This window comes from Chionomys nivalis, chromosome 1 (assembly GCF_950005125.1).
Source record: "Chionomys nivalis chromosome 1, mChiNiv1.1, whole genome shotgun sequence".
Lineage (NCBI taxonomy): Eukaryota > Metazoa > Chordata > Mammalia > Rodentia > Cricetidae > Chionomys > Chionomys nivalis.
In genome coordinates this window covers 99,145,592-99,159,442 of record NC_080086.1, presented here as the reverse complement: position 1 = coordinate 99,159,442, position 13,851 = coordinate 99,145,592, and the positions used below count along the sequence as shown (strand labels likewise).

General features: G+C 42.4%; 1 protein-coding gene across 2 annotated transcripts in view; it reads right to left on the bottom strand.

Moving 5' to 3' along the window:
* Window positions 1–13,851, bottom strand: part of Nbas (NBAS subunit of NRZ tethering complex) — a 319,717-nt gene that overhangs the window by 24,580 nt on the left and 281,286 nt on the right. For both annotated transcript variants that reach the window (XM_057768127.1, XM_057768135.1), the window contains exon 48: window positions 10,817–11,012. In XM_057768127.1, coding sequence (XP_057624110.1) covers window positions 10,817–11,012 — 196 coding nt within the window. The remainder of the gene's footprint in view (window positions 1–10,816; window positions 11,013–13,851) is intronic.

Here is a 13,851-nt window from a genome sequence, read left to right as displayed (position 1 = left end):
TACATTGTAAGAGGAGAACCAGAGAAATTTTGTTGATCTGGAAGGCACTCAGTTGGTAAAATGACTAACAACATGCATGGACAGACAACAGGCCATTGTTAAAATTACCAGCTAACACCACTCATATGTTCTGAGGAGTCTCCTTCCTAATGGAATTTGCAATGGTGGAAGTGGAGGTGAACCACGCAGACGGGGACTGTAGAAATCCCTCGTGCTTCTGTAACTGATAGTTTTAGACAGGAAAAGATGCAAAAGCAGTGCATTCCTCTGTGGCTTACAGAGGGGAGGGGCGAGTGTTAAGTGTGAACTTTTACTCACCTATATACTCGGGGTTGCGCCTCTACTCCCAATGGTAAGGCAGAGCTGACTGAAGTATAATAGCTCCCTTGAAATAAGGATTCGGGTTTTAACTATGTCAGCCCTAGCCCCCGGTATATTAAGAGTGAAATCAATGACCTCCCACCCAACAGCTTAGCCTCCAGCACTAGGGTGCAATAAGAGCCTGAGAGTCGGAATTGTGAATTCTAAGATTATTTCCCAGCTGGACTCCCTGGCCCCACAAGTGAATCTGTGTGCTGTTGTTCTGCCTACAGACTGCAGCGCGGCTACTGGAAGAGCAGTGGACTGAGCATAGCTCCCTCCAGCCATGTCCAAAGCTCTAAGGAAATCCAGTTTTCATTGTGCGTATTTTAACTTTTTTTCTCTTAACATGAACAAGCAGCTAAACCCAGAGCCAGGCCCTAATGGTGGGGCTCTAGAAATAAGAGGCAAATCCCTTCTCAAGTCACTGGAAAGATTAAAGGAGAGAAAGCAAGGCTAGCACCACCTCTCCACAGCTCACACTGTTGGTCCCAGGGGCTGTGCCACTTTGCTTTCTCACTGCAATCATCTGGCAGAATGTCGGTTACCTGGGTCATACAAGACTTTGGCTCTGCTCTGCTCAAAGGAGAGATAATGGCTAGGATCTCCACTACATACAAAGGGAGACACGTCAGGCTTCTAAGGAAGTTCCCATGCAAAGTGTCTCTTAGGCTGACCCCATTCCTGGAGTAAACTTCCAGGCGTCTGACTGTATATGAAAATGGATGGGTCATGCCCTGCTCCCTGCATTATGTTATGTGTTATAGAAACAAGACCCTGGAGTGGATTTTGAAAGACATAGCTTTTGTTAAAGATAAGAAAGACTCTCTCTTCCTGACATGCTGGCAGGATAGAGTGTCTAGTGGTTCTGACAGAAGACAAGAGACTGTTGGGTCAGAAACAAAACCTTTTATACTCACAGGAAAAGTGGCAGCCAGGGCACCAGCATTTTCTGTCAGTTCCCCAAGTCCTTGGGCTCAGAAGCAGTACTTAGAAAGCGACACACACATGCGGTACAGGTTGTGAAGACCTCCACACTCAAAGACTATGAGCCTGCTATACTGAACGGCACGTGTATGTGACCTACTCATAGGAGACAGTACCTTCCCAGGCCGTGTCTATAAAATGCCAATGAAAAGAATCTTGAAGCAATTTTTAGTCAGTTCCTCTGCACACGAGCCTTGCTGAGGTGTGAGAGATCTGTAGAAAATTACTTTCCAGAAGCCTTTTGAAATTCCTATAATTATTATGTTGGGAAAGAGTCCAAAATTATGTTTTAATGTCTTTAACTCTTCCCTGATGCATCTGTATACTTATGAGTGCAGGTGTGTATGAGTGTGGGGGCCCAAAGTTGATGCAGAGAATCTTTCTCTATCACTTTTCTGCCTTATTCTTCATGGTAGAGTCCCTGAGACAAACCCAGAGCTTGCTCATAGGGCTAAGTCTGGCGAGTTTGCTTTGGGGATACCATTTTCATCTTACACGGCTGGAACTGCAGGTTGATGAGGTTCTCTTGCATGGATAGCAAGTTTTTTAACTGCTGAGCTGCCTCCTCAGCACAGCCAGGACTATCTTGCTGCCGTCAAACTCTTTAGTAAAGAACATAAAATGCAGGTTCTTAGACACGGCTTTCCAGATCTAAGTGCTAATGAACTTGGGAAGAGCAACATTTACTCTGACATTGAGGCAAAGACGACACACAAGTCTGAAAAGCTATGTCTCTGTATTTAGACTCATGAGCCCACATGACAGGGACTTACACCTTGCTCACATATGTCAACACAAGCTCTTTTAGCTCTTGTCAGTCCAGTTACATACGCCCTTTAGTGAGTCCAGTCCTTTTCCTTGGGTATCCAGAAATTAGAAAACCATAAGAAAATAAGGGCAGCTTAGGTTTTCAGAAACGCAGAGGCTCTGTTTGTCCTATCCTGGTTGAGAACAGTGCTAAGATGCCATCAGCAAACTACTTACTTCCAGTTATGATGACTATGCTTCAGATTTTCAGTTAAAAATTGTTAGTTATGATCAAGTCGAGTAGTCAGCACAGAAAATTGAACATCATATGATCAATGTACACTTTGTGTGTTTGTATATATATATGTGTGTGTACAAACGGTACAATTAAAATAACGATAACTTTCTAGCAGACAGCTTTGTTCCAATATATTTTCAGAATATATTTAGGAATATTAGTTGAAGAGTCAGAAAAACTAAGTAATTTTAAGCTGAAAAAAATCACCATTTCATAAAATTGACAAGTTATCAAAGCAAAAATGAAGGAAGGATTTTCCTGAGCCCATAAAAGTTTAATTATGTGGGTATTATACATGCTTCCAGAAGTGTGGGGACAGATGGTTAGTATGAGCATTTTGAGAATTTCTCTCTCTAAAATACCTGAAATCAAGGCTCCTGGCTCAATCAGGATGGGGATCTAGGCAGTAATGACGACCTCCAGCTTCCAGGATGTGTAATAGTCCAAACAAAAGCTCCCTTGAGTACACTCTAAGTTACTGATGCAGCCTGTAACTTAACACAGAGGTCACGGATGAGCTAGTCCAACCCCCGTCTCAGCCTTCCTTTCCAGTGCTAGAATTACAGGCCAGCTACACACCCACCTGGCATTTCCACAAGTTCTGAAGATCTGAACTCTGGCCCTCATGCTTAGGGGACAAGTATTTAACCCACTACGCTGTTCCCCCGATGGAATTGACCAGCACATGCTCGGCGTACCATTCCCTCCGTCCTGGTCCCAGAAGTATCTGAGAAAACTGGTAATATTTCACAAGCACCTGCATATTTAGTGACTATTTGCTACTGACACTAACTAAATATTATAAAACTGAAAAGGGCAAAACACAGATGTGACTCAAACATGAGAGTACTGTTTTGGTTTCTAAGTATTGCTGCTTTCTTCCACGTCGAATTAGGGGACTTTCGTCCTTTCCTGTAAGTCAGTTTGTCAAGTGGCTGCAGCTGCTTATCAGACAGACTCATTGTCCTTGAAGGAGAAGGACTAACATACTGTTCTCAGCCGAAGCCATTTTTTACCTTAAACTTTCTTGTACTTCTGGACATGAACCCAGACACCTTTAGCTGGGCAGTGCACCTGATTATTTATCTTCCTCCAGGCACCGATAGCAGCTCACTGTTGCTGCAGGCATAAATACACAAGAGCTACCACAGAACATCCAAGTACTCTATGGGTAGAACTGCTACAAACCTTTGTACCTTCGGTAACAGTGATACTGAGCTCTGCTCCTGTGACTCCTCACAAATAACAGGATGATTAATGTAAAGAGGCAAAATCATTATGTGATTCTGTTCACAAATATGATGATGTCATTCTGTGACACTCACACAAAGAGTTTCAAATACAAACAAAAAAATTGTAGGCACAGTAGAAAAACAGAAGCACAAAAGGTTAACAGGGCTGAGCTCTAGGCAAAACCAGACCTGTGATGGTCCAAGGGGGGTGTGGCCTCCTGTGTGCACAGGGCCTCGCCAGTTTCTGTGGAAATGGAATGTTGAGAAGATTGTAAAAACCCCATCCCATCACCAAGTGTTGACTAGAGTCTCCCCCACTGATGTAAGTGACACATTTCAGTATTGAGATACACAGCTTTCTTAACCAGCCTTAACCTCCTTCCCCATGGGAGGAGTGGGACAGTAAGAACACCTGTGCCTGAGAACTATATGCTGAAACATGTTGTGTGCACTGACGTCCAGTGCAAGCGAGGCACTCAAAAGCATGGAAACAAGTTGGGGCTTCTGTGGATTTATCAGTTCAGGAAGAATATCAGAGAGTAAGTGCTCCAGAAATGATGGGCATGCTAGAAAAGAAGAAGACCTGAAGAGAAATCCCAAAGCCCAGCTCTGGAAGATTTAAGCAAAAACAAATAATTTTGATGGATTAGAGCCATGAAACAAAACAAAAACACTTATGACCACACTGAAATAAATAAGCAAGTAAAAAAATATATTTAGGTGGACAAGTGATGGAAGAAAATCCAGTCACAGTAATATTATTCTCAGGCAGTAATCATCAATTCATGCTAAAATAAGTACACAAAAGAATGATGAGAGAACATAATAATAATAATAATAACCTCAATGTATCTAATAAACTACCTAATAATCATAAAAAAGTACTCCTTCATAGTACTCCAAGTTGATACTATTAGTCATGAAACAAGTTCTGATATAACGCACCAAGACACATCACTTCTGTGGTCTCCTACTAAAAACACAAAACCTGAACATACGACAATGTCAAATTAAATGACATTTTACAAAATAATTTCCCACTGCTTTTTACAAGTAACAAGATCATAAAAGACCAAACACATAAACCAGACTAAAACGTTGTTACAGATTTAAGGAGATAGGACAAGCGCAGTGTGTGATCTGGGTGGATGTGGTTCAGAAAAGGGACTAGAGAGGTTACTGACAGCAGAGGAGCTGGGTATCAGTCAGGAAGCGGTACTAAACTCGTGTGGCTATGACTGAGCCATTACTATTTGAAGAATTGAACTGAAAAATACACAGAAATTTATGTACAATTTACACACCTTTTTGTAAGTCTGACATCACTTCAAAAAAAAAGCACAAACCTCAGCTGCTCTGCTTTCTCCTCAATGCCCAACAGTCAAACACTCTTATTTTTTCTTTCCCTTTAGTTCTCTGCAGCCCACATGAGCACAGAAGACAAGTATCTTTGTACAGCATGGCCAGTATGAGGAGATTACTGAAATCATGCAATTAGAAAGCTTCTGCACAGAAAGGAAATAGCAGAGTGAACAGTATAACAGGAGGGAGTCTTGGCTAGCTGCTCATCTGACATCTAGACTAAATCTGCAACCAAGAAACTTAAACTCGCTAAATCCAACCACAAACTAGAAAAAATGAATTAAATAGACAGTTCTCAAAAGAGAAAATGCAAATTACCAATAGATATATAGAAAATGTTCAACATCTTTACTCACCAGGGAAAAACAAATAAAGGCCATACTGAGATTCTATTCCACCCTGGTCAAAATGGCTCAAATAATGAAAATAAATGCTAGTAAGGATGCAGGGCAAAATAAACCATTAGGCACTAGTGGTAGGAATGCAAATAGGCCAGACACCAAGGAAGTCAGCATAGAGATCTTTATAAAACTAGACACATGGCTACCTTATGATCCAGCTACACCTCTCCTAGGTAAAGAGCTGAGATATTCTATATCAGCGCCCAACAGAGGGATCTGCATCGCACAGTGATCAAGGGATGGGATTAGCTTACATGCCAATCGAGACGAGTGGGTAATGTCAATGTGATGCACACACAATGGAGGTTTATGAAGCCATAAAGAAGAATATCACCTATGGGAAAACGAATAAAATAGAGATCTATAGGTTAAGCAGAATACGCCAGGCCCAGAAAGGCAAACACTGTGCCTTGTTTCTCATATGTAGACCCAGAATTTCAAATTTACACAAGACATGCAGGCAGACAGAAGACTGCTGGAGAAGAGGAATGGGGCCAGTGAGAATGGGGAGAAGGACAAGAGGCAATGGGAGGGTAAGATCGATCCTCACATTGATGTGTACAGTGTCCTAATGAAACTCTCACTAGGGACAACGAACACACCGTAATGACATTTTAAAAGTCACTGGATACGGTTATCCACTATACAGAAAACTGACCTGACCTGAGCCCGAGAAGAGAGAAGGGAAGCCGGGAATCACATCTGGGGACATTTGGTAAATTCAAGTCTATTCCTGGGAAGTTACCATTACTAGGGCACATTAAGCCTACAAAGACATTGTCTTTGTGGAGACCAACTGAGCCTCCCTGCGTCACTGCTGCTCCAGCATGCTACAGAAAATACTGTTTAGAAATAGAGCAAACTGACGGCTAGATTAAAGCATACTGATAACTTGCCTGAACTCAGGGTCTAGATTCTCCTCCTGCACTGTCCAGCAAGTTAAGTAGCCCACGTCCCTTCTACTCACAGGCCAAATTAGGAGCAACAGTAACTGCCTCCTCCTCTGCCCACATGTGAGCATGGTATCAGGCTCTCTTCTCCACCCATGTCCATCTCCACTGCAAGAGCAAAGTTCAGCAACCAGAACACTGCCTCAGTCCTCCTCCTCATGGTCAGCTCATTTCCCAAAACAGCAGTCTGCTCATACGCCAGCACGCCATCATGTTCCCACATTCCCTGATCAGGACACATGTGGCTCCTGAAAGCCTGCCCACCCCACGTCACCTGAAGCCAGTGGTGTCTCGCTATTTTCACGACTGTCCGGTTCTGATGAACTAATCAGAGAAGTGGACTCACTGCCCTGACATCTGCTACATGTGATCCTTGAGGCTTGTGTTACATGTCGACACTTATCGTGGTATCTGGACACTTTACTGACTGCTGGCAGTAAGAAGTCCCCACCCAACAAGGACCATTACCTTGTCTGAAGTGAGAACTTTACAATTTTTATGCCATTTCATCTTCACAATGATTATGCTATTCCCACTTATAGATGAGAGAATTACTAAGTTTCTCCAGCTCACAGCAAGTGGGTAGTGAAACTGGGGTTTGAATTGAGGTCTCTGTATGTGAAAACTCATGGGCTCCAGAAGCAAGTATCTTACTTATTTCCACACCCAGAGCACTTACAGTTCATAGGATATACTACTAGCCTGAAGAACGTCTGATAAATATGTCCATAGTGCTTTATCACAACAATCATTAGTTAGCAGGCACAGAGTTTCCCAACATTTCATTTGAACAGTAGCTAACACATACAGCACTGTTGGGAGACTTTGTGAAATGACAAAGAAATGCTTTCTGTTATCCTTCAAACTCCTGATTTCTCATGTCTAACAAAACCCAATACATGGGAGGAGAAAAGGCTTCTGGAACACACTGCATGTCGTGCAACTGGACTGGGTGCTGAGTACATGAATGATGACTAAGTGCTGGTGCTGAGTATGTGCATGTCCCCAGCAAATGGAGATTTGCAGCACAGAGCCAAGAACACAGCCTCTGGGACTACAGAGAACCGAGGTGAAGTTCCAGCCTCAGCCCTCACAAGCCAGTCACACAATATCACCTAAATTAGGGAGGATGCTAACCACTCCCTATGACAGTTCTAACGCACACACAGATCAAACTCACAGTCTCCTGCTCTGCCCCAAATAACTCCCACAGCACTGAGAGGGAGGATCTCTAGAGGAAGAGAACCAAAGGGGTCACACTGGGAGATTCTATAGATCTACAAACAGTTAACATGGCTGCTCTCTTGACTTTAATCATCGTGGGGAAAAGAGATCAAAATTCTCTTTGGGAATGTTAGCTCTCCTGCTCATGTCTAGAAAATGATGCCTGCTGCCATTTGAAAGCAGCAAGCTAGTCAGAAGTCATCATGAGGACAGTGTGGCAAACTAAATCACATCAACCCAGATGCAGCAGGTCACTCTTAAAGGACATCTTCCCATCACCCCAGGCAAATCATTTGCCTCTAGATAACGAGTAGGCGGTAAAGGCAAGAACAGCACTCTGAAAGCTGGAGCTCTGTCTTGCCATTTGAAGCATGACCTTGGTCAGGTTCTTAAAGACTTAATATTCATTTATTCAACAAATATTTACAGAGTATCTTTCAGATCCCTACCTTCAAAAAATTTATATTCTAATGGAAGAAGAAAGATATGATATAGCAAACAGGCAGAGAGTTGGGGAGGAAGTTTTCAGATAGTAGCAAATGACAAGAATGAAGACAGCAAGGAAACAGATTGTACTGAACTGCGGAGTCACTTCACAAAAGTCACACCTGAGACAAGCAAAACTCCAGCAACTTCTCAGTTTTGGACACCCAAATATTTTCCTACAAAACAGCTATTGAGCAGGACGGTAGTGAAAGCCTCTCATAGCTCCAGGACAGCAGGACATCACGGTTGTTGGAGATACATTATCTCTGTGCACAACGCGCACAGCTCCGCACCTGTACTAGGTTAATCGGATCAAATGTGGACTCTTAGCTTTGAAGGCATTTATTGCAATAGTAAATTATTTTCAGCAAACTCCATATGGTTTTGCATACTGAATTTCTTTAGGTCTACCTGAGAAGTTTGTGCTTTACTAATATTTGCCCAATTGAAGGTCAGCTGGGCACTCAAGGGAGTGTTAGCATGGACTCACTTTTTCAGACCAGGCAGTCATGTGACTTCATAACATGAGTATTATCTTAAACTAAATCTTTCCAGCAGTATCTTACACCACCAAATCCAGATGTACTGAAAAGTAAAAAGGCAAAACTTAACTCCCATGTCCCCCTTTATATAAAAGTATGGGAAAACCTGAGGTGCTGAGGTATGGAAGCTTTCAAAGGAAACATCAGTATTTTGACCCACATTTTTCATGCACCAGTTAACTAGAAAATTACAAAAGCTGAAAACCTCTGATAAACTGTACCAAGGGATTAATATAATACGCCCTCCCCTCCTCCTTCCCACTCATACCAGAACTGCGTTTCTGGAAAGGAAATTAAAGCATCTCAAAATGCTGAAAACTGAGGGTCTCTGAATTTTTAATTCCATTAACTAACCATTAGAAAACTAGAAATTGCTATCTCTCTGTGAAGCAGTGAGGGCAGGCGTCACAGCCATGTTGGATCTTGCAGGCACTGGTGGTTTCCCAGCAACACAATGGTTTGTGGGGCCACTACTTTGGGCACTTTGAGGATAATTAAATATTAAGCCCCTCTTTGATGTATGCAAAGTCTGCCTAAGAGGATTACCAGCATGGCGAACGTGGCCCACATTTTGTTCTTGTAACGGAACACTGCGATATCATTATCTATCCTCATGTCCAGTCTGCAGAGTGGGTCTATCAGCAAGAGGAGAAAGAGGCCAAGGCGAAACAGGAAACACTGTTCTCCAGGTACCTGGGATGCAGGGATGGCAAGAACAGAATGACTGAGTAGGTGAGTGGACCGTTGTCTACTTTAGCTGAAGGTCTCCGTGGAACAGTCCTCCCCAGGGTGACAGACCTGGTGGAAGAAGGCTGAAGGAGACATGCACTGCCCACAAGTGCCCAATCTCCCCAGACTTCTAGAGAAAGATAACACGGTCTCTGAAAACTGGCAACTGAAGAGATGATTTAAACCATAGACACAGTTAACACAACAGTCCAGACGCAGATCATGTTTCCATTCTGAAACCACTGCTTCCTTTTCCAAGGACCAAGAAGCGCTTCAGCTAGAAGGGAAAATTCCTCATCCAGTTCCCTTGTGCTCTGAAAAGGCCAGACAGACACAGAGGAGAGGCAGTCACCACACTGTTCCCCAGAGAATACCCAGGACAGCAGTCAAGCAACACCAGCATGGGGTGTGCTCATTTCCACTACCAAATATTGAAGGAACCTGACCATTACCTCCAGAAGCAGGGAAGCTGCTCTTATCTGAGAGGAAAGTAGATACAGGGAGAAAATAAAAATGTAAATGAGACACAGGATAACTTTCACTTGTCACTCTGAGACTTCCAGAGGGCCTGAACATTTGCTCCTTCACAGCGCAAACACTCCTGAAATGAAGTCCACGGACCTCAAGCATGACAGCAAACAGGCTATAGCCACAGCAACAAAGTAGAAACAGTGAATGAGAATCTGAGGAAGAGCCCCCTGGAGAGGCGAAGAGTTTTTTCAGTCGTTGTCCATCAAGGGAAGCCAAGGCAGGAGCTTCAAGCAGAGATCACGGAAGACCAGATTACTAACATGCTTTCCAGCTCACCCTCTTATGGAGCACAGATCTGTCTACCTAGGGACAGTGCTGCCCACAGTGGGCTCTGGCCTCCTTGTCAATCCCTTAACTGAGCTCCCTCAGATGATTTTAGGTTGTGTCCAGTTGAAGATAAAGCTAGCTAGGACCTGTATCTTCCAGAGTTTCTATGATACAGGGAGACAAACTTTAAAAAGGAAGAAAGAGAAAGGAAGGATGGAGAAAGAAAAGATAACTAAAGGAGTTTTAACTTTTGAGAATTCAAAGTTCAGTAAAGTTTGCAGTGATCAGAGAAGTTCCAGAGTGGAGGCCTGTGGGAGCCTCCAAAGGTCTGAGGAACGAAGACATTTGTCTTCCTAGCCCACAGTGGTACAGGAGAAGGAGGGTCATGTCAAAAGGTCACAGGAAAGCCACCTGCCTTTCCAGGCATTTCTCCTGGAAAAAGTCAAAGTCCATTTAACCAACATCATCAACAGTTCTGAAGATGGGCATGTGGACATGATGGACATGTGTTTAATAAGCACAGTCATGTTCGCCATGTATGAAAATCAGAATAGACTTTATTACCCAGAATCTATCACTAAGCAGTTGGTACCAGTCTGCAGCCAGCACACTGAACCTAATGGAAGTCTGCACTACCAAAATGGTTACTATTAGCAACTGAAGCTGACTGAGGAAGGATGTGAACGTAGATGCGGCTTACCTGTCTCTGAGGCCATGCGGCTCTGAGAATGGCTTCTGTTCGGAAGAACACCAGGAGCTTGCTGTCCTCCTCACTCAAATGGAAAGACTGCCCCAAGATCTGGAGCGCCTGGATTCGAGGCCTCACAGGGCAGGTGTCGTCAGCACAGAAAGGCCGCAGCCATTGCAGCAGGTCCTCAGCAGACACCAGCTCCTCCCTGCAGAACAAGACAAGATGGGAAGAGAAACTCCTGAGGCTTTTGTGTCCCTCCTATAATCAAATGCCACCACTAACTTTGTTTTCTAATGAGAAAAAAAAATATGTTTTAAGTGACTTACAGCAAACCATACTGGAAGATCTAAAAACTATGTAAAATAAATGGAATTCTTAAACAGTAGCCTATTAAACTGAAAACTGAGCTTCATAAAGCTGACAAGACGTAATCACTAACTACTATGCTCTTAGTTTATTTCTTTGAAAATTTAACAAGTTGGAAAGCTTGTCTAATTGCTTGTACTAACAGTGTCAGGTCCCAGGCTAGTAATTTTATATACTTGATTACTAGTTGGCAACAGCTGTGTAAACAAGACATCAGCAATTACATTTGCCAGGACAGATGTAGCTTCGGGGAGGTGGTAAGACGTCCCCAGACCTGTCATGTATAGTGGTTTGACCCCACTGCCTGTGTTTCTCCATCACTTCTCACTTTGACCACAATTTATGCATGTGGGCACGTAATCACTTAGTATCATCTAGAAACAGAATGTGAATGCTTAGCTACTATAAGGCTGCATGGTCCAGAAGGATGCAGTGAAGGGGATGTTCTGCACACCTCTCCTCCCAACCTAGGATCTGTTTTCCTGTAACCCCGAAAGGGCCATGTCAGTGAACTCATTCACTTGCTGATGTCAGTGATAGCTGCTAAGTGTTACCCATGGCAGACTCCCTTTCCCAAGGACCTGCATTATGCAGTGTTTGTACAATCGCATCCTTACAAAGCTCTTTGTATAAATCTCCTAAATTGAACTGCAGACCAGGTCAAACATTATGCCAATTCCTACTCTAACAAGACCAAAATAATATATTTAAAAACAAAAAAAAACTCTCCAAAATTTAGGTTCTGTATTGCCATTGAACATGTCTCTCAGCATCTACCACAGCACACTGTACAAATATTATACACAGACAATCAGACACATACATATACTGACAAATGCTGTCTTATGGCAACTTACATTAAAAATAGAATTAAAGAAAAAGGAAATTATAAAATGTAAAGAATTGGCTTAAACATTTCTAAATGTTTAAACATCTGCTAATTTTACCAATAGCTACCCTTTCTTCTCAGTACCTGTTAGAAATGAGAAAAACTGGGGGTGGGAGATAGTTCAGTCAGTAAAGTGCTTGCCAATACACATGAGGAACTGATTTCAATCTGGAAGAAATGGGACATTGATATCAACCCCACAAGGCTCAGGGAACATCAGGGAAAGGGGGGCAGGAAGAATGAAGAGCCAGTGGGTGTGGAGGAGTGAATTATCCTATAGGCACTGCATGACTGTGGCACACCTGAAGTCACTGTAGCTATGGTTTCCTGAAGCAGACCAGCGAGGTCAGGCAATACAGCAGCCAGAGCACTAACTAGGCCCAGTGGGCTGAGATGCTGTGCTGGAAGGCTCACACAGCAAAAGTGCACAAAGAGGGAAGGAGAACATTGGGGTGGAGGGAGAAGCAAATTAGGGGTGGGCATGACCAAGATACATCATGCAAGTGTGTCAGAATGTCAATAAATAAATGAAAGATATGTTTGCTGTAAAAATCAGGTAGAAAGTTGTATGAAGTTCATTGCTGCCAACAAGTCCAACTAGTTTTGCACAACCTGAAGCTGGTGTTTTAACCGTAATACCCAAGTGTCAAGGTCAGTAGGATAAGCTCCAAAGTCAGAGAACTGGAGCCATAGAGACCAAAGGGAAGTCAGAGAAACAATAATCTATCTTACTATGGTGAATGCTAAAAATATGGAGGATTATTTATGGAGGTTTACTGTGAGCAGTGACTATCACAACTACCCTTTTCATGTATACTGGCCTCACTGCAAAGTGCAGACAAGGAAATGATCCCCTAAGGTCATATGGCCTGCAGTGGGTCTACCTTATTGCCTTGAGCTACTGCTTCCTTGCCTTGTCAATTACTGTTTCTTGCAACTGAGTCATTTGAGACATATTACCTCACACTACAGCAGAAACTTCAGTTACTGATGAGATACAGAAAGATCATCATAACACTTTCCAAACAGTTGTGTTGGACTCTTTTATTCCTAAGTTTATTGTTCAGTTAATAACATCTGATATTTTAGAGAGACTTATTCTAATTTTTAGTTGATGTTTCAAATACATAATCAAATTATAGGAACTCATTTCTAAAATTCAAACACTGTTCTAAAGGCACCATGTCTTGAACAAGCATCATTGTACATCCAGCTGAACACAGGCGTCACAATGACCACACAGAAAGAAAAGGACTTTTATAAAGCAATGACAAAGCCATGGGTCAGATAGTCTAAAGATAGTTTTTAAAACTCACAGCCATTCTTATAGAGAAACACATGCGCACACATACACACGCATGTGCACGCTTGACCAAACAATGGTAAAAGGAAACAGGTGAGTATTTTCAATCCTTAACATTTTTCTGTGAGTTGGAAACTTGTCAAGATAAATATGTGAGATGGGGGGATAAAAATAAGTAGAGATAAAAAGCATGATGTCAGAAATGTAGAGATCCAGAAGGAGAAGAAGGCAAATGACTCTAGTTTTTGTAGTCTCTGGTGAAGGAAAGAAGGTTTAATGAGAATAATAATAAAAGGAGAAAATCATTTCAAAACACATTTACTTTATTATAAAAATGATTAGTAAAAGTTATTAAATAGTTAAAAGGAAAAGCTCTATAGTTTCACTATAAAACAACAACAACAACAAACAAACAAACAAACAGGCAATTACTTCTACCACACTGTAAAGAGCCCATCTGGCACCTTATTTAAAAACAATCAACAA